At 34.1% G+C, this 15,702-nt stretch overlaps 1 protein-coding gene across 1 annotated transcript in view; it reads right to left on the minus strand.

Annotated features, from left to right (window-relative positions):
• LOC127856350 (peroxidase-like) overlaps positions 1–10,291 on the minus strand; it is a 31,017-nt gene extending 20,726 nt beyond the window's left edge. Inside the window, exons 1-5 of the mRNA XM_052392491.1 lie at positions 10,149–10,291; positions 2,933–3,113; positions 2,446–2,578; positions 1,622–1,715; positions 739–865 (exon numbers count right to left, since the gene is read on the minus strand). Coding sequence (XP_052248451.1) covers positions 739–865; positions 1,622–1,715; positions 2,446–2,578; positions 2,933–3,113; positions 10,149–10,184 — 571 coding nt within the window. The 5' untranslated portion in view covers positions 10,185–10,291. The remainder of the gene's footprint in view (positions 1–738; positions 866–1,621; positions 1,716–2,445; positions 2,579–2,932; positions 3,114–10,148) is intronic.
• Between the last annotated feature and the right edge of the window lie 5,411 nt (positions 10,292–15,702).

Below are 15,702 nucleotides of genomic sequence, written 5' to 3' on the forward strand. Positions count from 1 at the left end.
GACAAGAAAACCAGCGTAGTAATCCGCTATTATCGTGTTAAGTATGTGATCTTTGCGATCTTTAGGGACACGTGGTAACATGTGGTGGCGACAACTTATGAATGCTAGAAGAAGCGTAAGCTCTTAGATTATACCTCCGACGTAGGTGAGAAATTGATTATTCGTGAAGGAAGTGCGTTATAAAACTATTTTTATTTTCAAATTTAACTAAGATTTGTATACGTTGAACTCAAACATATTCGTTTTATATAAAAGTAAACATGCATTTTTGATGAAACAATAATAATAATAATAATAATAATAATAATAATAATAATATTAATATTAATAATACTACACAAACAACTGTGTATTTACATTTGTATGACATAGAAACGGCAAAAACATGTATCAAACTCAACGGGAGACACAACGTTAAAGTGACTCAGCGTGACGAATAATATTTACGAAGCAAAGCACGTATTTATGTATTTAACACAAATAGGTATAGAAGGTTTATAGAAAAATGCAATTTATATATTCTTATTAATATCGCAAAATGCAAACGAACAGCAATTTAAAAGTAAATCCAGCTTTATTCCCCCACAATTTCTACTAAAAAAATGCGAGTTACAATATTGGAAATATCATAGAATACAAATATAAATGCAATCAACCTTTACGGTATATTTACATGGAGGTAGAGAGGTAATTTTATGTGATTGCCACCCGTGTATCAAAGCGAGCACGAGTTCTTACCGTCGTCATACATGGGCGGTATTTCCCTCAGTTGTGGTGTGAGAGAGGCGCCCCAGGTCGGGTTGACCACGTTGTTACACGTGCCGTCATATGAACGGTAATAGGCTTTCTCATCACATGGCGGACCCTGGATGTGTAGGTACATAATATTAAAATCATTAAGTTGTTTTATGGAAGTTGACTCTCAAAAGAAACAAACATGTTAACGAGCAGCATTACGTTTCTATGAACAGACATCCAATATTAGCAGACCCAACTACAAGAGGAACATACACATTATTCAGAAGCAGTTACGTGATTTAATAAGAATACCGTTAAAGTATACACTCGTAATGGGCAGAAAGATTTTTATAGTAACACGCACTTGTAAATAATTTGAGCCGTGCTCTGTTATAAAAAGTAGTTTAATGCATGTGCGTAAAGTGTCGTCCCATATTAGCCTGTGCAGTCCGCACAGGCAAATCAGGGACGACAATTCCGCCTATTTTTTTTTGCTAAGAAGTGACTTTGTTTACACGAAAAATATCATTTTTTTAAAGCCGAAAGTGTCGTTCCTTATTAGCCTGTGCGGACTGCACAGGCTAATCTGGGACGATACTTCACGCAAATGCATTAAACCCCCTTTTCACAGAGCACGGATCATTTTTATTTTGCAGTTGTTTATTATGTTTCATCGAACAAAGTTATATACAAAATAAAATCAACAAGTTATTTATTTCGAAGACATTGCGCTTATCAAATGTTAGAATAGGGCTTAGTTGTTTTGAATTATTTTCTTAATTTGTTTATTTTAAACTGGAACATAATTACTTTCATTGTTATAGTTTGGTATGAATGCACTGTCCAACATAAGTCATTTGACGCATGTACGGACGACACTTACATCATAAGAGATAGGACAAGTGTGTTGAAAGCGTTTCTTCCAAACCCTTAGGTATCGGCGGCTTACTTGAAGGCGAAACGGATTCAATTTTTCCCTGAAACAATGTCATGTAAAATGTTTTATATAACAAGCGTTTTTGGACACCTGTGCTTAATACATGTGCGTAAAGTGTCTTCCCAGAATGGCATGTGCAGTCCGCATATACTCATCAGGGACGACACCTTCCGTTTCTATGAAATGTTTGTTTTAAGATGGTATCTTCTGAACCAAAGTCAAGTTATGCAGACAGTGTTTCCCTGATACGCCTGAGAAGACGAATAACGCAACGCACTGTTTCCCCAGAAAGCGGCTCATAATGACGATTGCGTTTCACTGTTAACACTTATGTTGCAAATATATTATATTTAAAAGCGCTGTGTAAGGTTGAAGTAATTTAGACATTACTATTTAACAATGCATGTTTACTTTCATAGAAAAAAACTATTTTATTATAATATTTCACCCAAATGGGCTTTATCAAAGTTTACAAACATGAATTAACTACACAGTTATAACTGTCATGTACATAAATACACTACTGGATACAACATACTGGTTATGAAACTTAGTAATTCATGTTTAATTCGAATATAACGCAAAACAGATTAAACCGACAGTGTTTTACTTAGAGTGCTAATTTTCTTCATAAACCAGATTGTGTATTTGATAATAAAAAGCCGATCTAAAACATGAATTAAATTTATTTTACTTTATAACTTCGTTTGCAGTCGCTCGAATTTGAGTGAATTGAGTGAATGCATCGTACACAATTAAAATAAGGTTACACAGATATGAGTTCCTTGAGTGCTTTGATTTGGATGCTGGCCAGCTTTGCCAGACGCTTCGTTTTTTCGTTTGAGTCGGCGAATAAACCCATCATGCCGTTGGCAGTTTGAGAGTCCTTAGTCTTATCAATGCCTGCAATAGATCAAAACTCCAACATTCATATTATGTCAATTGCAATTTTCGTTAACCATTAACGCCGGTTTAAGCATTGATATTTACACCCTTAAGTATGAAGCCAAGACAATGATTTTAAAAAGAAAAGACAAAAACTACAAATTTTCTCCGCGTGAGTTCGAACCAAAGACCTTTGAGTGAAAAAGCCGTTATCTCATCTCATCAGTCTTTTTAGTAACCAGTCAGTTACGCGGATATTTTTAAAACCTTAGTAAGTAATGAGTATTATATGGAATCATTCATGAATATCACCGTATAACGTTCATGAAATTATTTCTTGTCACTATTAGCACTGCTCTTATCATTGCTTACCGCTGTCCTTTTTCTCTTGATCCACCATTTCGTCATGTTTTACTGCCTCTTTTGCATTTTCCACTGCAGTGTCCATGTTTTGCTGCGCGGCGCGGAGGTCTTCGCTGCCCATACCGCCCATACCGCAAACTGCTCTGGTTGTCATTAGCAACAAGAGTAACGGCAGGAGCAGCGGCCCCATCTGGAACATTAACATATATTCTGACAACGCCACGAATGCAGGTTTTAAACGTTTAAGCTATTTATTAAATATAATACTATGCAAGCAATACAAAGCTAGGTCTGTATTTGAGCTACCTTCATACGCAATTTCAGCGAAATACTAAAATTTTAAGTGATTTGTTTTCTACTTTACGTAACAATGGAATTGCAATATACCTGACTGGCCCCAAAATGCAATCCTAATCTAGGTCTTCATATAAGATACCTAAACACAAACTGTGAGTGCAATACTGAACACATTGAGTGATTGCTTTGTTCTATTTTTAGTAACATTAACAATCGTTGTTAACAGACACGTCACAAATATATTCCAAAGTTAGGTTTACACGCAAACTTACTGTATAATAAGTTTCATCACGATTGGTCGATTCAAACAGTGACCTTGACCTATATCCGACTTGCCATAAAGTAATCCAATGCCAGGCCTCACATATGCAAACAAAATGACAGTGCATGTATTTTCCTAACTCATGTTTTTGAGCGACAACGTGTCCGGTTTTTAGTAAAAGGGACCACGACCGGACACGGTCCAAATACAATCCAGGCAAGGTACCCAAGCTAGTATGCTGTAATCAAATTAACAATTCAAACCAAATATATTGACCGCAAACTACTTGTTTGATGCCGCCCACCTTTCTGCAATGTCCCAATAACCCATGTTTGTCAACTCCGTCAAAACCTTAGTTAAACATTTTGAAGCTAACGTATACGTATACATGAACGTCGTATCTCAAAGCAAAAATATGCAGCTCACTAATACTCGCACACGTACGCCGCATCTCAAAACGTATATTTTTTACTGCATCTCAAAACGTGAAATATTAAGCTAACGTATTCTTATACCCGTACCGTTACTTAAAAAAGGAAATACTATGCAGCTTACGAATACTCTAACATACACGCCGTATCTTAAAGAGTTATTTGCAGCTAATGTATGTTATGTACGCAATGCCTCGCAACGTAAGTGTATATTTAGAAAAGGTTTGATAGTACATGTTCATAGATATATTCAATTAAAAAGGAAATATGAAGAAGTCTATGGTAACCAAAGCAACAAAACTAAGGTCCTGTTTTGATTATTATATCAGGAGAAGTGCAGTCGTACACAGGTAGATTGTAAATTCAAAACAAAAATTAGCGGTGCTATGTGAAAAGAGGGGCTTAATGCATGTGCGTAAAGTTTCGTCCAGGATTAGCCAGTGTAATCCGCACAGGCTAATCAGGGATGACACTCTGCCTAAACTCGATTTTTGCCAAGAAGACGTTTTCGGTAAACGAAAAATGCCATAAAAGCGGAAAGTGTCGTCCCTGATTAGCCTGTTCAAACTGCACAGGCTAATCTCTAACGACACTTTACGCACATGCATTAAACTTCCTTTTCACAGAGCATAGCCCAAATATATTAGATATGTCGTTTTATTAAAATATATACTTCTAAACATAATGCTACTTTCAGTACACATTGAACGAAGATGACATACGTTAGGTATTGCTTAATAACATTCATGGTACTACAAAGTTCTGTTAATTTTATCCGGTATGTCATGCATACGTTAGATGCTGGTACGACCTATTTCGAAGAAGGTTTCGATTAGGAAGTATTAAACTGGTAAAAGAACGTTGTACCAGCCTACCCCTGAGATCCGACAAGGGTTGACATCGTTTGTAAATCAACTTGATTAAATTGCATGACTTCATTATTTTATATTTCAATTAGTAAATTAAAACAGCATGTAGACTATTATAATGTAGACATTCAGGTCAAGCAATTTCTATTTGTTGACTTTAAATTGACAAGTTGCTATTAAATAAAATGAAGCATATATCAGTAATGTTTTATTCCATTATATAACATTGTTTTTGAATGTCAAATTTATTTGTGCATATAAGCAATAAGCATTTTTAAATTAGAATTTACCATCACTAAGTTACAAGCAGAGAGTCATTACCGTGCAATTCTAAAAGATGGATAACTCTGTTTAGATGCAGATTGATTAGGAAAAAGTGGACTGGTGGCTGGATTTTGACTGTGTTATATAAGTTATGACCTATCATAGTTTGAGTTTCGGACTGGCTTCATCCTTCAGACACGTGAGGCCATGACATATTCACATGACTCTTGGAGTCCCCGCGATAAACTGTTTGAAATATGATTCGAATTTGATAGAGGAATATTTAATTTCACAGAACTTACGTGGGATGGTGATTCTCTATGTGAGTTGTTCGGTAAGCTTATTGTGAAGAGCCCTTGCATTAATAGTTAGAGATCGCATGTTCGATTTAATAATTTTAATTTACACTTCACAAACCACATATTAACAAAAAACAAACTGTACATGTTGACAGAAATCGGCGTTAACAGACAAAACACTGTACATTCATTTCATATTAAACGGTAAATGAATAAAAATAATAAACGTTGAGTTTACTAAAAATTCCTTTATTTCTTTTTGAAAAGCATGTAAGACAGTAAATTTATAACGTTCGAAGAATCCCTTTATTATTACTATCTAAAAGTTTCAAAACTGTTTCATACTTGGTCTTATTGAATAGTAGTTTGATATGTATTTGGCTCTTCTTTCTAATTAACATGGCCATTCAAGAATTAAGTGATATTCGTCTTCTTTATCCTTAGGACTACATAATGTACACATTCTTTCATTACTGATAACGTTATAATGTCCTCAAGTTTCAATTTAAGTGATATTATGCGCATTTTCACTGTTAAATTGAGCTGAAAAGAATTAACAGGTCAAAATAGTAAGTTAAAATGCGGTAACTGACCAATTATCTGCAACTCATCTTGCTAACAGCTGTTTATAAAATATATATATTACATATTCGATATGCATGACTGTCCCAGTCCTCTAAGCCGAGCGGAACTGTCTTTTTTTATAAGAATCGGAGTTAGTGTGCGTGTGTCGTATGAACAGATATCGTTGTAGGAAATTAAAATAATCCGTAAAACAAAATTGTGTCTTTGTGTCTTGTGAACGAATCTGCACTAAAACTAAATTTAGATTTACATCGTACATCGAATCATTTTTGTCGTCAGTTGTCAAAACGATTGTAGTACGGTTGATTTTTTCTCTTTCCTGGATATTGTTTTAGTATGCTGATGCTGCATTAACAAATATAAGTGTATATGAAGTGAAAACACCAAAAATAAACAACGGTTGCGATAGACACCAATAAACATAGCACATACTGTTAGATGGGCATAATATCACAAATTATGTGACGAAAGACGTATCTTAGCAATGCTGTTTCTATGTTTTTTTATTGTCAATGACATCTTAATACACAAATCTTTCAAATACAGGTATAAGGTCTTTATAAAACAGTAATGAAGTTGATGCATCAACATTAACTCTCCACTCAGATAATACTTATCCCTGAGTCTAGTTTTTAACAAAAGATTTGACCAGGAAACAACCATTCATCTGTAAATCCTCTTTGGTTTTATATTTTGCGAACTTTAAAGGATCAATTAAAAGTGTTATTTGGTGTTTCAATTTCTTATATTTGCACATACTTTCCTTGTTTCTTTTGATGTAGTGTTAAAAATATTTAACAATTCTTGGGCATCTATCAATGTATAAAGGGACAACTTCAGCATAGAGTGACATTGAATTTGTTGACAGTTTTTCATTTAACAGTTTTTACAGAACTTTCTGCGAATGCGTTCAATATAAGTTGCCGCAATAAATCCTCATATTTCGCAATTATATTTAAGGATTGACAAGATAAATGAATCAAACAGCTTGAACATAACATTTATTGGCACTTCTATATCTTTCGTAATACAACAAAGGGAATTCATCGCCCTTTTAGCTTTGCCATGAACAGTGGCAAGTATAAATGAGACCCCATTTGACATGACAATACCAAGGTAGTTTACTTGCAAACTATGTCAACGATTCCCTGGAGTCCTTATTTAGTTTATGAGAAAATGACAGTAGCATCCGCACATAGGAGGAGATAAAAAGACAATTGATCTAACGTTATTCCGGCCTTTATTCCATTTTGCAAACTAAATATTATATCATTAATAAATAACGAAAACATGATCGGCGATGTTATTTCTCCTTGTAATAGACCGGCATTGCCACTAAAAAGGTCCAAAAGTGAGCCCATGTGATTTACTTGAAGTTTGATCTCGCCCTACATAGAGCGATTAAGTGAAATGAACTTCGTCGATTCCCGATAAATCATTTTATGCAATACCTGTCCGCGATTATAAGGTCGTAAGCCTTCCGGTAATCGACATAGCAGCAGAAAAGTTTGTTTTTACTATGTATTTGCTTTTCAATTAAATGATAAAGAATTGAAATTGCAAGGACATTGCTGCAATAGAGTTTGAACCCAAACTGAGCGTCTGTAAGAATGGCATTGGGGTCCGCTATAATGCACAGTTCACTTTGTTAGTTGGATAGCTACTAGCAATACCGGCGGTTAACCCATTTATGCCTAGTAGACTCTCCCATCCTTCTAAATTGGATCAATTTATTTCCAAAATTAGGGATGTCTTGTATATTAATTTCTATATCTAGAATATTTTTTACTGAAATTCCTTTAAGCAAACAGCGCAGATCCTGATGAGACGCCGCATCATGCGGCGTCTCATCTTGGTCTTCGCTGTTTGCAATGGCCTTTTAAATAGACGCTAGGCATAAATGGGTTAAACAGAAAAATACCGAAACAATTGTATCCTGGCTAGTTATGAATTGACATGTACACATAATTTCTGCGACGAGCTTCAGAATGCAAGCCTTTTATGATAATCAACACACGAAGGAAACAAAGCATCAACACACTTATAAACTTCAAAAGGTAGACCTAACTGAAGAAATAAACATATACACTGTACGTGTATGATAACAAATATACTAAGTACTTTGTCATTAACACAAATACAAGTAACAAAAAACGTGTAAAAGTGTTGACTTTAAATAAAGGAGTTTCAACTAAATATTATATCTTTTATAACAGTTTCGTACATACTCATGTCGGAATTGCGAATACAAAATTATAAGCTAACTTTGTAAGTCCAATTTACTGGATATGGAATGTAAAATACTTAAGTGATATATATATATGCAAGAACTCGTCATTTGTACGCAAGGAAAAATCCTTAGGACGAATCTAATATTTACTTTATTTCTGTTCCATTTAACTCAAATCAAGTCAATGTAAGTACCTAATCGCACGTCACATTATTATTATTTGTACACCACGTTTTATATTTTATGGCAGTTTAAACATCGCAAAACAGAGCACAATTTTCCGATTTAAAATAACAGACTGATATTTTTTATTCCATTTACGAGTTCTATTGTGTAACGTATGTGAACATACCTCTAACATAAACTCCGATTTGTTATTGAGAAAATGGCAAGACGTGCGTTAGTATATACGTGTGTATCAACATATGTCACCATGGATTTAGGTATTATCTCAAAAAATTGCATACAGAGGATTGCCTCTATTTTATATTGCGATCTGATATAAAGGTATCCTTACAAGAAATACGGACGTCATGAACATCATCAATCGACTAAATTACATGAACGCATAAACTCTACTAGAAACGTGACTTTGGTGTATATTTGCAATCATATAAAAAATTAAATACTTTAATATAAAGTGTATCCAATGTTCGTCTTAGTGATACTTATGTTAAAGCGGCCGTTTAAAGAGTCACTCAGTGCCGTAGCCAGACCCAACTATAAGCCGAGGCAGTATCTAAGGTCCTTCTAGGGGGGTCCGGGGGCATGCCTCCCCTGATTTTTTTTATCCCTAGAACGTCTCTGGTGCGTTTTAAAGGCCACTTAAACAACATTTTATACCTAAATTATCGGAATCGTGGACGTTATATATTACCGTTTGGTATCAATAAAGTTAACAAAAAAAATCTGCTACAAGTTCATTGTCAATTTTATATTCTGGTACCATTAACGGCGTTTGAAGTGACAATGATGTAACAAACTTAACTACAGAAAAATAGTCATATTCTTCATTTGAAGTCAGATAGAAACAAAAAATTGAGACACAGCTCTCTCATACAAGCCATAGTATGTATATGGATAAAAGAATGTGCTTTACATATTTATTATTGAAATACTAAAATAAAATAGATCTACCTTATAATATGAAGAAACACATCTATCAAACATTTTAGCGAATAATGTTTCATGAACATGTTTTATTATTCTTCAACTTTTAAATATCAATCTTATTGAACGCTAATTCAACTCTCCTGTATCCAGTCGAATCCCACATTTTTAGAATTTGTTTTCGATCAACTGGAATGTGTTTATGCACAAACATTAAAGCGATGCCATTAAGCCGTTCCTCTTTCATAGTAGAACGTGTCCACGTTTTAAGCCTTAGCAATGCGCTAAAACTCCGCTCACATGTACACGAACCAATAAAAAATATTAATTCTTAAGATAACTTCAAATCAGCTTCCGCAAACTTGCTGTTGTAGTTCAGACAAGTTCACCGTGAAAAAATTCGTGGACGATTTGTTTTTCCATTTAGAGCTTGAAAACACAATAGGGCTATTTAATGAAATATTTAAATGCATTAAATCAAAAGCGTTTTCAATCATAAACACAGATAAAAAGGATCATTGATGGAATTTACTTAAACACAGACCTACTGGGATTCAAACCAACGCAGTGACAATAAAATAGTGAGCAATGGATCCATAGTCTGACGCCTTACCGATCGCGTCACAGGGGCATATTGCTTATTATGAGGAGTACAGATATTTAACTTAAATCAGTAAAGTTTTTTGGCCATTTTTTTCAATTTTCTTGTGTAACATTTTGTTTTTGCACTGCGTCATCATTTTCTGTCAGTTTACAGTTTTATCATCAACTTCATTGACTATTAAAAAGAAAAAACTTGAACTTCTTTATATCAAAAGAGTTTAATACGCGGGATATCATAATTTGAAAATTCTAATGTAAACAAAGATTCTTACCACCTGAAACGGTCCTTGATTAAACTCGACGCCGGCCATAAAGAGGAGGATTCCAATAAAGGCGAAAACGCCAACCACCCGAAGTGTGTCTAGGTCCAAAATAGACCCAGACCTGGCCGTAAAACACCCGATCCTCGCTCGGTACGTTCCGATCTCCACAATGATTGTAACATCGAAGTGTACAGTGCGACGCTTTGTTTAATATACGGATTTTCCTAATAATTTAATTTCATTTTGCTGAGACATTTGGCATCAATAGAAGTGATTAAAATGAAATAATTATCTGCCTCAACATGAGCCAATTGTACTCAATGATAATATTAAATTGCCTCAATTTCTTATATAGAGTTTATTCTTTGACATAAATTTTCCTTTTCCCCATGTAATCTCAACATTGCTCTGCAAATTTTAGCCGAGGCAACTGCCTCGGTGTGCCTCAGCGTGGCTACGGGCAGCTTTTTACATCATTTTACAATAAAGACACACATTTTGTCATTTAAACGCGACATATATGTTTATATAGAGGTTATTTGTTGGATTCGGTGGATTATCGATTTTAATTCACGAGTGATCATAGAAAATATATATTTAATATGATCATGAGTTTTCTTTTCTTGTTATTTTATGCTTTTTTCACAGTTTATATACATTGTTAAAGAGTTCAACTTAAGAATTTCGCTGGGAAAATGACGTCATTTCGTAAAAAAAATGACGTCATTTAACATAAACATTGATAATTTTCACTGATAATTTTCATTATGTGAACAGTGAAATTATCAGTTTTAATTCACTGATATTTCTCTATAAACCACCGGAAAGCATAAAATAAACCGATATAACTGTAAGTTAAACGTATTACATCTTATCTGCTTTAATTATTCAACGTTCAAGTCGTAGACGTGCCACGTTCAGTTATTGTTTGTGTAATGTGATACAATACTGACAGTGTCAGGGAAATGTTTATTAATTCCACAGACAAAATACCAAAATACACTAATTTGGTGCAGTGAATTAAGGCTGCAAAGGGTCTTGATTAGTCTGAAAAAAGTATGTGTTCGTGCTTCAAGATGTTTAGAAAAAATATAACGGGCAGCGTTCGTTATTGAAATAATGAGAGTACCGGCGAGATGTGTAACAGGAGCCGAACGATTTACGCAATTTTATATGTTGTGGTCACAAAATCACTTGACCTTATGCGAAGACTACCCTAATCGAAGACGAGCATTTTGAGCTCTATGTACGGTCACTCTGCAGGCTCGAATTGGACCTCATCGAATGGAAGAAGTGTGTATGTGTTCCGGTCTTTGCGCTTTTGGACGCCTTTAATTTTTCTGCACTGTCGCCCTCCATTAGGACGTGAAATTGTCAATGGTAGATATAAGAAAGTATTCAACGTATTCCTTGTTTCCTTTTCTTTTTAGCTTTTGCCGCCCAATTGTATCTGGTGCATGGCAAACACAGGCCGAGTTTCGTTTTCAAGCCGCCTTGCGGAAAGCATGACAAAGCTGTCACAATTCTAGAATGCGTTCGGGCTTGCGTCTTAACATGTTTGTCAGCACTTAAACTTAATAAACAATCATACAATTTCCACATAAATTGTCACACATGTTCGCTTTTGGAATAATGTGTACCATGTGTGAGACCAATTCCGCTACCTCAAAGGTCAAAGTTGCTATGTTGTTATCCATAATGACTTTGTTTAAAGAATATTAATACTCTCTCCATATGGTATTCAAGTCGGATTATTGGTACTTAAACACAGAATATTTGCCCACCATAGAATCTCTCATCATTATTTATCTCAGCTGACTGAGCTTAGCAATAGCTCTGTGGGACTTTATTTATAAGCTATATTATTACAGTAAAATATATTGAAATGTACTTTGTGTATCTTAATGTTTCTTGCTTATTGTTTATTATGTATTGTTTATCATCATCATCATCATCATCATCATCATCATCATTATCATCATCATCATCATCATCATCATCATCATCATCATCATCATCATCATCATCATCATCATCATCATCATCATCATCATCATCATCATCATCATCATCATCATCATCATCACCATCACCATCATCACCATCACCATCATCATCATCATCATCATCACCATCACCATCATCACCATCACCACCATCATCATCATCATCATCATCATCATCATCATCATCATCATCATCATCATCATCATCATCATCATCATCATCATCATCATCATCATCATCAATCATCATCATCAATCATCATCATCAATCATCATCATCATTATTTGAGAAAATTAGTTTCATTATTTATTTAAAATTGTGTTCGGATTAATAAAGTGAGTATTTAAAAAAACAATCAATAAGAATATCTTTAATTATAAATCATTAAATTTAACATACTTTAATGTTGACAGTAATCCGATGTTCCCATTACAGTAGCCGGGTTTCCCGTTTATTGAGGCTCGATTGGTCATTGTCGGCTCAAGTACTACATAAATGTACCCTGGGTACTCTAAAGTATACTTACACGTACCAAGGATGCGAATAATATCCTCAAACAATCAAGGCCAATTTAAATTGTTCGCGAGTTTTATTCCCGCCCAAAAGTGGATGTCGTAAAACGCGCTACGGAATACAAAACAAAACTCTCTTTGAACGACACATGCCTGAACATTTTTTTTGAGTATGAGTTTCAATAATATAGAGTGTAATTTACAGAATATTGACATAAATATGACCATAATTAATTTAAAGAAAACAAACCGACAACGAACAATTAAGCGTTAGACTTCCCGGGTACATTTTAGAATATTTTCCTTACCCGGGGTACATTTCAATGTACTTAAGAGTACCCGGGATACATTTAAGTAGTTCCCGAGACGAAAATGACCAATCAAGCTTTAGTGAGGTGATAAGATGTGTGCATCGGGGGGGGGGGGGGATGGGGGGGGGGAATTATAGGAGAGCTTAACTAGTCCTTTAAGTAATTTGTGCATTATACAATTGTAGTTATATATTTTACAACATTTTGTTATTTTAGCAAATATACCATAATATCACCTATGCATTTGTGTGTCTCTTAAGTCAGTATTTCCAGCATCCACATCGTCAGACTTGTTTTTAATTTGGTTTATTAAGGGGCATTGCCAAACTCGATGTCGGGAAAGTGACAAGGGGTTTTCAATAACTATATTTACAAGAATACTGAATCAAATTTGATATGATGCTAATATCAAGTAATACTGTATGTTTCTCTATAAAATTGTCATACGCCAAGAAAAAAAACTACATGAGGTATTTGCGTATTCACCCAATCACAATATTGACAAAGAATTAAGGGACAAAAAAATCTTGGAAAAGCAAAAACATGGAATAACCCTGCTATTCTGCTTAAGCTAGATCGCTATATATTTATGATTTTTAATTAATTGTACAAGTGTTTTTATATAATTGAATTTTAATAATGAAAAAAAAGATCGTCTTACACACTTTTCACTTGTTTAATGTCCGTAAATATATGCGCGTGTCGGAAGAGCTGTTTAATCAGTTTATTCAACAAACTTTGTATAATAACCTGATATATTCCATAACAAACATAACTCGCGTTTTGTGACATTGATCTGTGTATAGAACGACATACAGACAACCCTTTTTCAACAATGGTGATATTTGCATATGCAACATCTGTACAGTGTGATAATAGCAAAACATGTCGTGTCACAAAGAATCAGAAAGTAGGTCAGGATCTCGTATATAAGCTCATGTTATGTGTGCATGTATGTAACGAAAACATGACGATATTTCATGTGTGTTTAACAAAATCCAAATGTACTGCAGATAAGAATGTACAGTATATGGTATCAGTACATTTTTGAAACCGTTATAATTATGACACTTACAAATAATTTATTTTCTTGGCCGAAAATATAGATGCTCAGATTATTCCCCTTCTACAGTGTCCGAAAAGTAATAGACACACGGACCATATACCGAATGCACTGGATGTTCCTTAACTACCGTTCATAACATCACCTATGAAAAATAGCTTGTGCTTCTATACATCACACCGTGTATAACTAATTACCAAAGGATATGTATGCAATAATTTAAATATAATATCAATGTGTTTGTTTTTTATCGAAAGATATTTGAAGGATGTACTTCGACAACAGTACGATGATTAGCATTGATTAACTGTTGTAAGAATGTTGTATATGCGCCACAACAAACAGTAAAACATTTTGAATCGTTGTCTTAAACATATGACCATTTGGAGAAATAAAAGCTCTGCCAGTTTGTCACATTTAACTAGGAGCATATAGCTGTAAATAAATTAATTGTTGATTGAAACTTAAGGGAGAATCGTTCTTTTTATAATATAAAAAACACATTCTTGCGTCTATATAAAATCAAGGAGTTGTACCAGAATTGAAATAGACCAAAAAGAGAGAACGGATTAATCATAAGTAAATGTATCCTTACTATGATCACTTCATTAATCATCGGGTAAAAATGTGTCTTATTGCGGAATATATACCTATTTACAAAAATAAAAACAATGTATTGGTTCAGTCAATTCTTACATACACATGCAAGGTTTAATGACAGTTATTAGGTTTTAAAACGCATGTGTGATGTGTCAGCGGATTAACGCACATAAGGTGATTTCTGATATACATGCAATAGTAAAAACATTAAGAGTCATACATTTGTTGTGATCACCTTTGGTGTCCGCAAAGTTGGCATAAGAAATATTGCTGCTAAAACAGAGGATTTCCAAAAGCTTATCGTGTCCTAAAATAAAGACCGATTACGTCACTGCAGTTTACAGTGCGATGAAGATAATTTTAATAATTGAAGGTAATTTTTATCTTTACACATTACTCATTGTTTGAATGTATGGAAAATATTGAATGCCATTATTTTTTATAAATATGTGTGTAATTTAATATGAAATCCATGTGTTCACCAAAGTCGATCACCGAAAACAGATATTGACATGATATTTTAACGCTGAAAAAAGGAACAATTTTTAGGGAACATATTACGCAATAAAAATGTATACCACACCCTCCGTAAAACATACAAAAATGCATTTCAATATGAGAAAGTCGATTTACTTATCGTTTTTGGATGCAAAGTTATACACTAATTATAGAATGTCAATCGACTCTAAATAAACGTAACGCACTTTTTCTGAAAGGATTATACCGTGAACATACGCATCGTACACATGTAATCTTCATCGTCAAGCAGGGACGTTACAATCAAAGGAAATATTATTTTATAGAATTGAATAGGCGCGGAAATAATGTGCGGCGGTGTGTAAGGAATTATATTTTTATTTTGCGATGTACAGGACTGGTTAGTATTTAGATGTCTGTTTATTGTATAACATTATTTGAGTATATTTATCAATTTTGTAAATTACATATTCTAAGCATCTGTTTATTAAAATGCTATATTCTTTGCAATAAATAAGTGCTCATATTGTCTTATTAAGTGATGATCTCAAAAATACAGGTCGTGCTAAGTGTTTTACAAAAGCTTCAAACTATGT

The sequence above is a fragment of the Dreissena polymorpha genome, chromosome 13 (genome assembly GCF_020536995.1).
Source record: "Dreissena polymorpha isolate Duluth1 chromosome 13, UMN_Dpol_1.0, whole genome shotgun sequence".
In the NCBI taxonomy this organism is placed as follows: Eukaryota; Metazoa; Mollusca; class Bivalvia; order Myida; family Dreissenidae; genus Dreissena; species Dreissena polymorpha.